Below are 15174 nucleotides of genomic sequence, written 5' to 3' on the forward strand. Positions count from 1 at the left end.
GGGGCTTCTGGGGGGCTGGTAACCCTCCTGGGGGGCTGGGAACCCTCCTGGGGGGGTTTGTGGGGCTGGGAACCCTCCTGGGGGGCTTCTGGGGGGTTGAGAACCCTCCTATAGGGCTGGGGGGATTCTGTGGTTCTGGGGTCCCTCTCCCTCAGGGTCTCGTGGATCTCTCCCTTGGATCTGACCCCTGCTATAGGGCTGGGGTCTCTCCTGTGGGTCTGGGGTCTCTCCTGTGGATCTGGCCCTGCTGTGGGTGTGACCCCGCTGTGGCTCTGGGGTCTTTGTGGTTGGTCTGGGGTCCCTGTGGTGGGTCTGGGGTCCCTGTGGTGGGTTTGGGGTCCCTGCGGTGGGTCTGGGGTTCCTGTGGTGGGTCTGGGGTCTCTCTGGTGGGTCTGGGGTCCCCGCGGTGGGTCTGGGGTCCCTGCGGTGGCTGTGACCCACTGGTGGGTCTGTGGTCTCTCTGGTGGGTCTGGGGTCCCCGCGGTGGCTGTGACCCCCCCCGGTGGCTCTGGGGTCCCTGCGGTGGGTCTGACCCCCCTCCCGTGAGTCTGGGGTCCCCGCGGAGGCTGTGACCCCCCTGTGGTGGGTCTGGGGTCCCCCCTGCGGTGGGTCTGGGGTCCCTGCGGTGGCTCTGGGGTCCCTGTGGTGGGTCTGTGGTCTCTCTGGTGGGTCTGGGGTCCCTGCCGTGGGTCTGTGGTCTCTCTGGTGGGTCTGGGGTCCCCATGGTGTCTCTGGGGTCCCTGTGGTGGGTCTGTGGTCTCTCTGGTGGGTCTGGGGTCCCCGCGGTGTCTGTGACCCCCCGGTGGGTCTGGGGTCCCTGTGGGGGTCTGTGGTCTCTCCGGTGGGTCTGGGGTCCCTGCGGAGGCTGTGACCCCCCCCGGTGTCTGTGGGGTCCCTGTGGTGGGTCTGTGGTCTCTCCCGTGGGTCTGGGGTCCCCGCGGTGGCTGTGACCCCCGGTGGGTCTGGGGTCCCTGTGGGGGTCTGTGGTCTCTCCGGTGGGTCTGGGGTCCCTGCGGAGGCTGTGACCCCCCCCGGTGTCTGTGGGGTCCCTGTGGTGGGTCTGTGGTCTCTCTGGTGGGTCTGGGGTCCCCGCGGTGTCTGTGACCCCCCGGTGGGTCTGGGGTCCGCAGGCATCCTGGAGGTGCTGTACTGCGTGCTGATCGAGAGCCCCGAGGTGCTGAACATCATCCAGGAGAACCACATCAAGTCCATCATCTCCCTGCTCGACAAGCACGGCCGCAACCACAAGGTGCGCGGGGCTGCCGGCCCGGGTGGGCTCAGGTGGGCTCAGGTGGGCCCAGGTGTGCCCCCAGGTGGGCCCAGGTGGGCTCAGGTGTGCCCTCAACTATCCCCAGGTGGGCTCAGGTGGGCCCAGGTGGGCTCAGGTGTGCACAGGTGGGCTCAGGTGTGCTCAGGTGTGCCCCCAGGTGTGCCCTCAACTATCCCCAGGTGTGCTCAGGTGTGCCCACGTGGGCCCAGGTGTGCACAGGTGTGCCCAGGTGGTCTCAGGTGTGCACAGGTGTGCCCCCAGGTGTGCCCTCAGGTGGGCCCAGGTGGGCTCAGGTGTGCACAGGTGGGCACAGGTGGGCACAAGTGTGCCTCCAGGTGTGCCCAGGTGTGCCCAGGTGTGCTCAGGTGTGCCCCCAGGTGTGCCCTCAGCTATCCCCAGGTGGGCTCAGGTGTGCCCAGGCGTGTCCCCAGCTGTGTCCCCAGCCATGCCCAGGTGTGCCCAGGTGTGTCCCCAGGCATGCCCAGCTGTCCCCAGCCATGCCCAGGTGTTCCCAGCTGTGCCCAGCTGTCCCCAGGTGTCCCCAGGTGTGCCCAGCTGTGCCCAGCCGTGCCCAGCTGTCCCCAGGTGTGTCCCCAGCCGTGCCCAGGTGTCCCCAGCCATGCCCAGGCATGTCCCCAGCTGTCCCCAGCTGTCCCCAGGTGTCCCCAGGTGTGCCCAGCTGTGCCCAGCCGTGCCCAGCTGTCCCCAGGTGTGTCCCCAGCTGTGCCCAGCTATGCCCAGGTGTGCCCAGGTGTGTCCCCAGCTGTGTCCCCAGCCATGCCCAGGTGTGCCCAGGTGTGTCCCCAGGCATGCCCAGCTGTCCCCAGCCATGCCCAGGTGTTCCCAGCTGTGCCCAGCTGTCCCCAGGTGTCCCCAGCTGTCCCCAGCTGTGCCCAGCCGTGCCCAGCTGTCCCCAGGTGTGTCCCCAGCTGTGCCCAGGCATCTCAGGTGTGCACAGGTGTGCCCCCAGGTGTGCCCTCAGGTGGGCCCAGGTGGGCTCAGGTGTGCACAGGTGGGCTCAGGTGTGCTCAGGTGTGCCCCCAGGTGTGCCCTCAACTATCCCCAGGTGTGCTCAGGTGTGCCCACGTGGGCCCAGGTGTGCACAGGTGTGCCCAGGTGGTCTCAGGTGTGCACAGGTGTGCCCCCAGGTGTGCCCTCAGGTGGGCCCAGGTGGGCTCAGGTGTGCACAGGTGGGCTCAGGTGTGCTCAGGTGTGCCCCCAGGTGTGCCCTCAACTATCCCCAGGTGTGCTCAGGTGTGCCCACGTGGGCCCAGGTGTGCACAGGTGTGCCCAGGTGGTCTCAGGTGTGCACAGGTGTGCCCCCAGGTGTGCCCTCAGGTGGGCCCAGGTGGGCTCAGGTGTGCACAGGTGGGCTCAGGTGTGCTCAGGTGTGCCCCCAGGTGTGCCCTCAACTATCCCCAGGTGTGCTCAGGTGTGCCCACGTGGGCCCAGGTGTGCACAGGTGTGCCCAGGTGGTCTCAGGTGTGCACAGGTGTGCCCCCAGGTGTGCCCTCAGGTGGGCCCAGGTGGGCTCAGGTGTGCACAGGTGGGCTCAGGTGTGCTCAGGTGTGCCCCCAGGTGTGCCCTCAACTATCCCCAGGTGTGCTCAGGTGTGCCCACGTGGGCCCAGGTGTGCACAGGTGTGCCCAGGTGGTCTCAGGTGTGCACAGGTGTGCCCCCAGGTGTGCCCTCAGCTATCCCCAGGTGGGCTCAGGTGTGCCCAGGCGTGTCCCCAGCTGTGTCCCCAGCCATGCCCAGGTGTTCCCAGCTGTGCCCAGGTGTCCCCAGGTGTCCCCAGCTGTCCCCAGCCATGCCCAGCTGTCCCCAGGTGTCTCCAGCTGTCCCCAGGTGTGTCCCCAGCCGTGCCCAGGTGTCCCCAGCCATGCCCAGGCATGTCCCCAGCTGTCCCCAGCTGTCCCCAGGTGTCCCCAGGTGTGCCCAGCTGTGCCCAGCCGTGCCCAGCTGTCCCCAGGTGTGTCCCCAGCTGTGCCCAGCCATGCCCAGGTGTGCCCAGGTGTGTCCCCAGCTGTGTCCCCAGCCATGCCCAGGTGTGCCCAGGTGTGTCCCCAGGCATGCCCAGCTGTCCCCAGCCATGCCCAGGTGTTCCCAGCTGTGCCCAGCTGTCCCCAGGTGTCCCCAGCTGTCCCCAGCCATGCCCAGCTGTCCCCAGGTGTCCCCAGGTGTCCCCAGCTGTCCCCAGGTGTCCCCTGCTGTGCCCAGCCGTGCCCAGGTGCCCCCAGCCATGCCCAGCTGTCCCCAGGCGTGTCCCCAGCTGTGCCCAGCTGTGCCCAGCCATGCCCAGGTGTTCCCAGCTGTCCCCAGGCGTGCCCAGCTGTACCCAGGTGTCCCCAGGTGTCCCCAGCTGTCCCCAGGTGTCCCCAGGTGTTCCCAGGTGTCCCCAGCTGTCCCCAGCTGTCCCCAGGTGTGTCCCCAGCCATGCCCAGCCTTGCCCAGGTGTCCCCAGGTGTGCCCAGCCGTGCCCAGCTGTCCCCAGGTGTCCCCAGCTGTCCCCAGGTGTCCCCAGGTGTTCCCAGGTGTCCCCAGCTGTCCCCAGCTGTCCCCAGGTGTGTCCCCAGCCATGCCCAGCCTTGCCCAGGTGTCCCCAGGTGTGCCCAGCCGTGCCCAGGTGCGCTGAGGCGCGTCCCCGCAGGTGCTGGACGTGCTGTGCTCGCTGTGCGTCTGCAACGCCGTGGCCGTGCGCTCCAACCAGAACCTGATCACCGAGAACCTGCTGCCGCGCCGCGACCTGCTGCTGCAGACCGGCCTGGTCAACTACGTCACCAGGTGGGCGGGGGTCCCGGGGGTCCCGGGGGTCCCGGGGGTCCGGGGAGGGGAGTTATGGGGGGTTTGGGGAGTTTGAGAGAGTCTGGAGGTTGTTGGGGTGCACCTGGAAGCTCTTGAGGTGTATCCAGGAGAGCTTGAGAGCTTCTGGAAGCTCTTGAGATGCTCCTGGAGGCCCCTGGGTGCCTTTGGGGTGGGATTTGGGGTTCTCATGGTGGGATTTGGGGTTCTCACGTTGGGATTTGGGGTTCTCATGGTGGGATTTGGGGTTCTCACGTTGGGATTTGGGGCTCTCATGGTGGGATTTGGGGTTCTCACATTGGGATTTGGGGTTCGCATGGTGGGATTTGGGGTTCTCACGTTGGGATTTGTGTTCTTCGGGTACAGTTTGGGGTTCTCATGGTGGGATTCGGGGTTCTCATGGTCTGATTTGGGGCTCTCATGGTGGGATTCGGGTCTCTCACGGTGGGATTTGGGGCTCTCATAGTGGGATTTGGGGTTTTTGGGGGTGGGATTTGGGGTTCTCACGGTGGGATTTGGGGTTCTTGAGGTGGGATTCGGGTCTCTCACGGTGGGATTTAGGGCTCTCACGTTGGGATTTGGGGTTCATGGGGTGGGATTCGGGTCTCTCATGGTGGGATTCGGGTCTCTCACGGTGGGATTCGGGTCCCTCACGGTGGGACTCGGGGTTCCCAACGGGGTGTCCCCCTTTTCTGGCAGCGTGCGCCCCAACCTGTTTGTGGGGACGGCGCCGGGCTCGACGCAGTTCCGCTGCTGGTACTTCGAGGTGGCCGTGGAGCGGGCCCAGCCCTTCGTCACCGCCGTGCCCACCCACCTGCGCGTGGGCTGGGGGGCGGCCGGGGGCTTCCGGCCCGCCCCGGGGGGCGGCGCAGGCTGGGGGGGCAACGGCGCCGGCGACGACCTCAACTCCTTCGCCTTCGACGGCCTCCACCTGTGGACAGGTGAGGAGGGGGCACCTGGGACCACCCCGGGACCACCCTGGGACCACCATGGGATCACTCTGGGAACCCTCTGGGACCACCCTGGGACCACCCCGGGACCACCCTGGGACCACTGTGGGATCACTCTGGGAACCCTCTGGGATCACCCCGGGAACCCTCTGGGACCACCCTGGGACCACCCTGGGACCACCCTGGGAACCCTCTGGGACCACCCTGGGAACCCCCTGGGACCACCCCGGGACCACCCTGGGACCACCATGGGATCACTCTGGGAACCCTCTGGGACCACCCTGGGACCACCCTGGGAACCCTCTGGGACCACCCTGGGAACCCTCTGGGACCACCCTGGGAACCCTCTGGGACCACCCTGGGAACCCTCTGGGACCACCCTGGGAACCCTCTGGGACCTCCTGGGACCCCCCTGGAAACCCTCTGGGAACCCTCTGGGACCACCCTGGGACCACCCAGTTCCCTCCAGGACCACCCTGGGACCCACCCTGGCACCACCCTTGGACCACCCAGGGATTGCCCCGGGACCACCCTGGGACCACCCCGTGACCCCTGACCCCTGTGCCCCCCCAGGGGGTGTCCCCAAGGCCGTGGGGTCACCCCAACGCCGGGCTCTGGCCGAGGGGGACGTGGTCAGCTGCTGTCCCCCTGTCCCCCCCGTGCCCCCTGACCCCTGTGCCCCCCCAGGGGGTGTCCCCAAGGCCGTGGGGTCACCCCAACGCCGGGCTCTGGCCGAGGGGGACGTGGTCAGCTGCTGCCTGGACCTGGGGGTCCCCAGCGCCTCCTTCCGCCTCAACGGGGCCCCGGTCCAGGGGGTCCTCGAGGGCTTCAACCTCGACACCCTCTTCAGCCCCGTGGCCAGCTTCTCGGCGGGGGTCCGGTGAGGGGGGGACACCCCCGAATTGGGGGGTGGGACCCCTGAAAGGGGGCTGGGAGGAGGCTGGGACCCCTAAAGTGGGGAGTGAGATCCTTAAAGTGGGGCTGGGAGGAGGTTGGGACCCCTAAAGTGGGGGGTGGGATCCTTAAAGAAGGGGGCTGAGTAGGTTTCGGGGAGGTTGGGATGTGGGTCCCTGTGGGGTCTTTGGGGTTTCCGTGGGTCTGGGGCTCACTCGGGTTTCTATGGGGTTTCTATGGGGTCTCTCTGGGTCCGGGTCTCACTCTGGGGTCTCTGTGGGTCCGGGTCTCACTCGGGCTCCCCCTTTCCCCCCAGGCTGCGCTTCCTGCTGGGGGCGTTCTGTGGGGTTTCTATGGGGTCCCCCAGGCTGTGGTTTCTCCTGTGGGGTCTGTGGGTTTTCTGTGGGGTCTGTGGGGGGGTGGGATCCTTAAAGAAGGGGGCTGAGTAGGTTTTGGGGAGGTTGGGATGTGGGTCCCTGTGGGGTCTTTGGGTTTTCCATGGGTCTGGGGCTCACTCGGGTTTCTATGGGGTTTCTATGGGGTCTCTATGGGTCCGGGTCTCGCTCTGGGGTCTCTGTGGGTCCGGGTCTCGCTCTGGGGTCTCTCTGGGTCCGGGTCTCACTCGGGCTCCCCCTTTCCCCCCAGGCTGCGCTTCCTGCTGGGGGGTTCTGGGGGTTCTGTGGGTTTTCTGTGGGGTCTGTGGGGTCTCTGTGGGTCCGGGTCTCGCTCTGGGGTCTCTGTGGGTCCGGGTCTCACTCGGTCCCCCCCTTTCCCCCCAGCCTGCGCTTCCTGCTGGGGGGCCGGCACGGCGAGTTCCGTTTCGTGCCCCCGCCCGGCTACGCGCCCTGCGCCGAGGCGCTGCTGCCCCGGGAGCGGCTGCGGCTGGAGCCGCTCACCGCCTACCGGGGCTCGGCGCCGCCCGGAGCCCGCAGCCTCCTGGGGCCCAGCCGGGCCCTGCCCCACACCGCCTTCACCCCCTGCCCCGTGGACACCTGCCAGGTGCGCGGGGGGAAAGGGAGGGGGGATTTGGGGGCATTGGGGGGGATTGGGATAGGGTTTTGGGGGGATGGAGGTGGGAATGCGGGGGCGGAGGAACCCCAAAATCCTTCAGGAAACCCCAAAATCCTCCCCAGGAACCCCAAAAATCCCACCGGGAAACCCCAAAATCCCTTGGGGAACCCCAAAAATCCCACTGGGAAACCCCAAAATCCCCCAGAAACCCCCAAATCCCCTGGGGAACCCCCAGATCCCCTATTTGGGGTCCTTTGCAGGGGTCCCCAGATTGAGGTCCCTTTTTGGGGTTCCCTAAATTGGAGTTGTCCCTTTTTGGTCTCCCTTTTTTTTGGGGTTCCCCAAGGTTTGGGTCCTTTTTGAGGTGATCCCGTGGGGTGCTTGTGGTGGATCCTTTGGGGTTCGTTTTTGGGGGGTCCTGGCTGGGCTGGGGGGGGGTCCCAGTGGCCAGGAGGTGTTTTTGGGGTGCCCCAGGTCCGCGACGACGTGCAGCGGCTGCACCCCTGTTTGCTGAGCTTCCACAGCCTCCCCGAGCCCGAGCGCGGCTACAACCTCCAGATGTCGGGGGAGACCCTCAAGTAAGGGGGGCACCCGGCACTTTGGGGGTCCCCCCCTCTTTGGGGGACCCTCTGGGAAAAGGGGAAGTGGGTTTGGGGAGGAATCACCCCAAAACGGAGTGGGTTTGGGGTCCCCTCTGAGCCTGGGGGTGGTTTTGGGGTCACCCCTCACCTCAGATTGGGGGGGAATTTGGGGGAATTTTGGGGTCACCCCTCACCTCAGACTGGGGGGACTTGGGGGGTTTTGGGGTCACCCCTCACCTCAGACTGGGGGGACTTTGGGGTTCCCCCACTTTGGGGCGTGTCCCCAAAACAGGCTCGGTTTTGGGGTCCCCCCTCATCCTGAGCCCCCTGGAGTCGGGGGTGCTGGATTTGTGGGGAGGGGGGCTTTGAGGAGGAGTAAAAGATTTGGGGGTGCTGGTTTTTGGAGTCGGGGGTGCTGGATTTGTGGGTAGGGGGGCTTTGAGGAGGGGTCAGAGATTTGGGGGTGCTGATTTTTGGGGTGTCCCCAGGACGCTGCTGGCCCTGGGCTGCCACGTGGGGATGGCGGACGAGAAGGCTGAGGAGAACCTGAAGAAGATCAAACTGCCCAAAACGTGGGTTTGGGGGGGCTGGGGGGTCCCAGTTTGGAGGGGACTCTCTCTAGGGGATCCCAGTTTGAGGTCCCAGTTTGGGGTCCTTCAAAGGAAGTCCCAGTTTGGGGGTGTCCCAGTTTGGGGTCATCCCAGTTTGGGGTCATTCCAGTCTGGGAAGTCGCAGTTTTGGGGTCCTGGAGGAGCTTCTGGGGGGGTCCCCATGGGTTGGGGGGTCACTCAGGTGTGTCCCCCCCCCATTCCCACCATGTCCAACAGGTCAAGGTTGGGTTGGGATCTCCCAGTTGGGTTGGGATGTCCCAGTTTGGAGACCATTGAGGAGCTTTGAGCTCCCCACATTTGGGGGTAGTTCTGGGGGTCCCGGGGTGCCCTGTGGGGGTCCCACAGGTGCGCCTCCTCCCCAGGTACACCATGACCCATACACCAGGGACCTTGACCCAACAGGTCAAGGTTGGGTTGGGATGTCCCCATTGGGTTGGGATCTTCCAGTTGGGTTGGGATGTCCCAGTTCAGAGACCACTGAGGAGCTTTGGTGTCCCCATGGGTGGGGGTAGTTCTGGGGGTCCTGGGGTGCCCCGTGGGTGCCCCGTGGGGGTCCCACAGGTGTGTGCCCCCTCCCCAGGTACACCATGTCCAACGGGTCAAGGTTGGGTTGGGATGTCCCAGTTGGGTTGGGATGTCCCAGTTTGGAGACCACTGAGGAAGTTTGGTGTCCCCATGGGTGGGGGGAGTTCTGGGGGTCCCGGGGTGGTCCCACAGGTGTGTCCCCCCTCCCCAGGTACACCATGTCCAACAGGTCAAGGTTGGGTTGGGATCTCCCCGTTGGGTTGGGATCTCCCCATTGGGTTGGGATGTCCCAGTTTGGAGACCATTGAGGAGGTTTGATGGGTTCTCTGTGGGTTGGGGGTCCCGGGGTGCCCTGTGGGTGCCCCGTGGGGGTCCCACAGGTGTGTGTGCCCCCTCCCCAGGTACACCATGTCCAACGGGTACAAGCCGGCGCCGCTGGACCTGTCGCACGTGCGGCTGACGCCGGCGCAGCTGACGCTGGTCGATCGCCTGGCCGAGAACGGCCACAACGTCTGGGCCCGGGACAGGGTCCAGCAGGGCTGGACCTACAGCACCACCCAGGTGGGGACCCTGGGGACCCTCTGGGGACCCTCTGGGGACCTCACTGAGGGACCCCCGCCCACCCCTGACATCCCCAAAAACCCCTCTGTGTCCCTGTGGTGTCACGGCCCTGCGTCCCCACGGCCGTGTCCCTGAGCCCAGTGTCCCTCTGTCCCTATGCCTGGGGGGCTGTCCCCATGTCCCCGAGCCAGGTGTCCCCATGTCCCCACACCTCTGGGGGTGTCCCCATGCCCTGAGCTTGGTGTCCCCATGTCCCCACGGCCCCGAGCCAGGTGTCCCCATGTCCCCACGGCCCCGAGCCAGGTGTCCCAGTGTCCCCATGGCTGTGTCCCCATGGCTGTGTCCCCGTGTCCCCACACCCTGAGCCCACTGTCCCTCTGTCCCCATGCCCTGAACCCACTGTCCCCATGTCCCCGTGACTGTGTCCCTGTGTCCCCACATCCCTGAACCCACTGTCCCCATGTCCACATGTCTGTGTCCCTGTGTCCCCACGCCCCAAGCCCGCTGTCCCCGTGTCCCCATGGCTGTGTCCCCGTGTCCCCACGCCCCGAGCCCGCTGTCCCCATGTCCCCACGCCCTGAGCCCGCTGTCCCCATGTCCCCAGGACATCAAGAACAAGCGGAACCCGCGGCTGGTCCCCTACAACCTGCTGGACGAGGGGACAAAGGCCACCAACCGCGAGAGCCTGTGCCAGGCCGTGCGGACCCTGCTGGGCTACGGCTACAACATCGAGCCCCCCGACCAGGAGACGCGTGAGTGGGGGGCTCAGGGCCACTCTGGGGACATCTGGGGACATTTGGGAGGCTTCCAAGGGACTTTGGGGACATTTGGGAGGTTTTGAAAGGACTTTCGGGACAGCCCAGACCTGTCCCCAAGCAGGACACGTGAGTGGGGGGCTAAGGGAGGGGGGCCAGGGGCACTCTGGGGACATTTGGGGACATTTGGGGACATTTGGGAGCTGGTGGTACCATTTGGGTGCCGTTTTTGCGGTCTCTGTGTCCCGTTTTGGGGTCCTGAGCCCTCTGTCTCCCCCAGCCTCACACGGTGTCCCCTTGAGGGGTCCCGGCACCCCCCGGCCGCGGCTGTTGGTGCTGCTTGAGCATCGTTTTTGGGGTTCCATGTCCCATTTTTGGGGTTCCATGTCCCATTTTTGGGGTTCAGTGACTCATTTTTGGGGTTCCGTGTCCCGTTTTTGGGGTTCCGTGTCCCGTTTTGGGGTTCCGTGTCCCATTTTTGGGGTTCTATGTCCCATTTTTGGGGTTCAGTGACTCATTTTTGGGGTTCCGTGTCCCGTTTTTGGGGTTCAGTGTCCCATTTTTGGGGTTCCGTGTCCCGTTTTTGGGGTTCAGTGTCCCATTTTTGGGGTTCCGTGTCCCGTTTTTGGGGTTCCATGTCCCGGTTTTGGGGTTCCGTGTCCCATTTTTGGGCTCCGTGGGTGCTGTATTGGGGTTCTGTGTCCCGTTTTTGGGGTTCCATGTCCCGGTTTTGGGGTTCCGTGTCCCATTTTTGGGCTCCGTGGGTGCTGTATTGGGGTTCTGTGTCCCGTTTTTGGGGTTCCATGTCCCGGTTTTGGGGTTCCGTGTCCCATTTTTGGGCTCCGTGGGTGCTGTATTGGGGTTCTGTGTCCCGTTTTTGGGGTTCCATGTCCCGGTTTTGGGGTTCCGTGTCCCATTTTTGGGCTCCGTGGGTGCTGTATTGGGGTTCTGTGTCCCGTTTTTGGGGTTCCATGTCCCGGTTTTGGGGTTCCGTGTCCCATTTTTGGGCTCCGTGGGTGCTGTATTGGGGTTCTGTGTCCCGTTTTTGGGGTTCCATGTCCCGGTTTTGGGGTTCCGTGTCCCATTTTTGGGCTCCGTGGGTGCTGTATTGGGGTTCTGTGTCCCGTTTTTGGGGTTCCATGTCCCGGTTTTGGGGTTCCGTGTCCCATTTTTGGGCTCCGTGGGTGCTGTATTGGGGTTCTGTGTCCCGTTTTTGGGGTTCCATGTCCCGGTTTTGGGGTTCCGTGTCCCATTTTTGGGCTCCGTGGGTGCTGTATTGGGGTTCTGTGTCCCGTTTTTGGGGTTCCATGTCCCGGTTTTGGGGTTCCGTGTCCCATTTTTGGGCTCCGTGGGTGCTGTATTGGGGTTCTGTGTCCCGTTTTTGGGGTTCCATGTCCCGGTTTTGGGGTTCCGTGTCCCATTTTTGGGCTCCGTGGGTGCTGTATTGGGGTTCTGTGTCCCGTTTTTGGGGTTCCATGTCCCGGTTTTGGGGTTCCGTGTCCCATTTTTGGGCTCCGTGGGTGCTGTATTGGGGTTCTGTGTCCCGTTTTTGGGGTTCCATGTCCCGGTTTTGGGGTTCCGTGTCCCATTTTTGGGCTCCGTGGGTGCTGTATTGGGGTTCTGTGTCCCGTTTTTGGGGTTCCATGTCCCGGTTTTGGGGTTCCGTGTCCCATTTTTGGGCTCCGTGGGTGCTGTATTGGGGTTCTGTGTCCCGTTTTTGGGGTTCCATGTCCCGGTTTTGGGGTTCCGTGTCCCATTTTTGGGCTCCGTGGGTGCTGTATTGGGGTTCTGTGTCCCGTTTTTGGGGTTCCATGTCCCGGTTTTGGGGTTCCGTGTCCCATTTTTGGGCTCCGTGGGTGCTGTATTGGGGTTCTGTGTCCCGTTTTTGGGGTTCCATGTCCCGGTTTTGGGGTTCCGTGTCCCATTTTTGGGCTCCGTGGGTGCTGTATTGGGGTTCTGTGTCCCGTTTTTGGGGTTCCATGTCCCGGTTTTGGGGTTCCGTGTCCCATTTTTGGGCTCCGTGGGTGCTGTATTGGGGTTCTGTGTCCCGTTTTTGGGGTTCCATGTCCCGGTTTTGGGGTTCCGTGTCCCATTTTTGGGCTCCGTGGGTGCTGTATTGGGGTTCTGTGTCCCGTTTTTGGGGTTCCATGTACCGTTTTTGAAGTTTCATGTCCCGTTTTTGGGCTCTCTGGGTGCTGTGTTTGGGGCTCTCTGGGTGCCGTTTTTGGGATGTCAGGGTGCCGTTTTTGGGATGTCAGGGTGCTGTTTTCGGGGTGCTGACCCCCCGTCCCCCCCAGCCTCGCAGGGAGTGCCCCCGGGGGGTCCCCGCGCCCCCCGGCCGCGGCTGTTCCGCGCCGAGCGGGGCTCTCTGGGTGCCGTTTCTGGGGGTCTCTGGGTGCCGTTTTTGGGGTTCCATGTCCCATTTTTGGGGTTCAGTGACTCATTTTTGGGGTTCCGTGTCCCGTTTTTGGGGTTCCGTGTCCCGTTTTGGGGTTCCGTGTCCCATTTTTGGGGTTCTATGTCCCATTTTTGGGGTTCAGTGACCCATTTTTGGGGTTCCGTGTCCCGTTTTTGGGGTTCCGTGTCCCGTTTTGGGGTTCCGTGTCCCATTTTTGGGGTTCTATGTCCCATTTTTGGGGTTCAGTGACTCATTTTTGGGGTTCCGTGTCCCGTTTTTGGGGTTCCGTGTCCCGTTTTGGGGTTCCGTGTCCCATTTTTGGGGTTCTATGTCCCATTTTTGGGGTTCAGTGACTCATTTTTGGGGTTCCGTGTCCCGTTTTTGGGGTTCAGTGTCCCATTTTTGGGGTTCCGTGTCCCGTTTTTGGGGTTCAGTGTCCCATTTTTGGGGTTCCGTGTCCCGTTTTTGGGGTTCCATGTCCCATTTTTGGGGTTCTGTGTCCTGTTTTTGGGGTGCTGACCCCCCATTCACCCCCAGCCTCACAGGGTGTGGTTCCCAGGGGTCCTGGCACCCCCTGGCCACGGCTGTTGGTGCTGCTTGGGCATCGTTTTTGGGGTTCCGTGTCCCGTTTTTGGGGTTCCATGTCCCGGTTTTGGGGTTCCGTGTCCCATTTTTGGGCTCCGTGGGTGCTGTATTGGGGTTCTGTGTCCCGTTTTTGGGGTTCCATGTCCCGGTTTTGGGGTTCCGTGTCCCATTTTTGGGCTCCGTGGGTGCTGTATTGGGGTTCTGTGTCCCGTTTTTGGGGTTCCATGTCCCGGTTTTGGGGTTCCGTGTCCCATTTTTGGGCTCCGTGGGTGCTGTATTGGGGTTCTGTGTCCCGTTTTTGGGGTTCCATGTCCCGGTTTTGGGGTTCCGTGTCCCATTTTTGGGCTCCGTGGGTGCTGTATTGGGGTTCTGTGTCCCGTTTTTGGGGTTCCATGTCCCGGTTTTGGGGTTCCGTGTCCCATTTTTGGGCTCCGTGGGTGCTGTATTGGGGTTCTGTGTCCCGTTTTTGGGGTTCCATGTCCCGGTTTTGGGGTTCCGTGTCCCATTTTTGGGCTCCGTGGGTGCTGTATTGGGGTTCTGTGTCCCGTTTTTGGGGTTCCATGTCCCGGTTTTGGGGTTCCGTGTCCCATTTTTGGGCTCCGTGGGTGCTGTATTGGGGTTCTGTGTCCCGTTTTTGGGGTTCCATGTCCCGGTTTTGGGGTTCCGTGTCCCATTTTTGGGCTCCGTGGGTGCTGTATTGGGGTTCTGTGTCCCGTTTTTGGGGTTCCATGTCCCGGTTTTGGGGTTCCGTTGGGTGCTGTTTTTGGGATGTCAGGGTGCCGTTTTCGGGGTGCTGACCCCCCGTTCCCCTCCAGCCTCACAGGGAGTGCCCTCGGGGGGTCCCCGCGCCCCCCGCCCGCGGCTGTTCCGGGCGGAGCGGGGCTCTCTGGGTGCCGTTTTTGGGGGTCTCTGGGTGCCGTTTTTTGGGATGTCAGGGTGCCGTTTTCGGGGTGCTGACCCTCTGTCCCCCCCCAGCCTCGCAGGGAGTGCCCCCGGGGGGTCCCCGCGCCCCCCGGCCGCGGCTGTTCCGCGCCGAGCGGGGCTCTGCCGTGCGCAGCGGCCGCTGGTACTTCGAGTTCCAGGCGGTGACGGCCGGCGAGATGCGCGTGGGCTGGGCCCGGCCCCGGCTGCGCCCCGACACCGAGCTGGGCGCCGACGACATGGCCTTCGTCTTCAACGGGCACCGGGTGAGCCTGGGGACAGCCGAGGGGACACGGGGGACACGTGGGGACACACAGGGACATGGAGGGACACGTGGGGACACTGGGGACATGCAGGGATCAAGGGAGTCTCTGAAGGTCCCCAAGTGTCCCCAGATGGTGTGACAGCCGTCCCTGGGGTGTGACACCCATCCCTCGGGCAGTTCCTCATCCCTGAGTGTCCCCAAAACGAGGTGAAGTGTCCCCAAAACCGCGTCACACCCATCCCTGGGGGGTTCCCTGTATGTGAGTGTCCCCAAAATGGGGTGAAGTGTCCCCAAAATGGGGTGAAGTGTCCCCAAAACCGTGTCCCACCCATCCCTGGGGGGTTGCCTGTCCCTGAGTGTCCCCAAAGTGATGTGTAGTGTCCCCAAAACAGGGTGAAGTGTCCCAAAATGCGGTGAAATGTCCCCAAAACGTGATGAAGTACCCCCAAAACCGCGTCCCACCCATCCCTGGGGGGTTCCCTGTCCCTGAGTGTCCCCAAAGTGATGTGTAGTGTCCCCAAAACAGGGTGAAGTGTCCCAAAATAGGGTGAAGTGTCCCAAAACGAGGTGAAGTGTCCCCAAAACAGGGTGAAGTGTCCCAAAATAGGGTGAAGTGTCCCAAAACAGGGTGAAGTGTCCCAAAATAGGGTGAAGTGTCCCAAAACAGGGTGAAGTGTCCCAAAATAGGGTGAAGTGTCCCAAAACGAGGTGAAGTGTCCCCAAAACAGGGTGAAGTGTCCCAAAATAGGGTGAAGTGTCCCAAAACAGGGTGAAGTGTCCCAAAATAGGGTGAAGTGTCCCAAAACAGGGTGAAGTGTCCCAAAATAGGGTGAAGTGTCCCAAAACGAGGTGAAGTGTCCCCAAAACAGGGTGTAGTGTCCCCAAAACAGGGTGAAGTGTCCCAAAACAGGGTGAAGTGTCCCAAAATGTGGTGAAATGTCCCCAAAGTGATGTGTAGTGTCCCCAAAACAGGGTGAAGTATCCCCAAAACAGAGTGAAGTGTCCCCAAAGTGATGTCTAGTGTCCCCAAAAGAGGGTGAAGTGT

The 15174-nt window shown here is 63.4% G+C and overlaps 1 protein-coding gene across 1 annotated transcript in view; it reads left to right on the forward strand.

Moving 5' to 3' along the window:
• Positions 1-14130, forward strand: part of LOC121362659 (ryanodine receptor 1-like) — a gene marked incomplete at its 3' end in the record, with an annotated part of 20741 nt that extends 6611 nt beyond the window's left edge. Inside the window, exons 13-22 of the mRNA XM_041484324.1 lie at positions 1019-1249; positions 3921-4054; positions 4772-5013; positions 5710-5902; positions 6696-6988; positions 7382-7505; positions 7997-8080; positions 9046-9205; positions 9810-9957; positions 13919-14130. Of these exons, the coding sequence (XP_041340258.1) occupies positions 1019-1249; positions 3921-4054; positions 4772-5013; positions 5710-5902; positions 6696-6988; positions 7382-7505; positions 7997-8080; positions 9046-9205; positions 9810-9957; positions 13919-14130 (1821 nt within the window). The remainder of the gene's footprint in view (positions 1-1018; positions 1250-3920; positions 4055-4771; positions 5014-5709; positions 5903-6695; positions 6989-7381; positions 7506-7996; positions 8081-9045; positions 9206-9809; positions 9958-13918) is intronic.
• Positions 14131-15174: the final 1044 nt, after the last annotated feature.

This window comes from Pyrgilauda ruficollis, unplaced genomic scaffold (assembly GCF_017590135.1).
Source record: "Pyrgilauda ruficollis isolate IOZ18807 unplaced genomic scaffold, ASM1759013v1 scaffold658, whole genome shotgun sequence".
NCBI classification, from domain to species: Eukaryota; Metazoa; Chordata; class Aves; order Passeriformes; family Passeridae; genus Pyrgilauda; species Pyrgilauda ruficollis.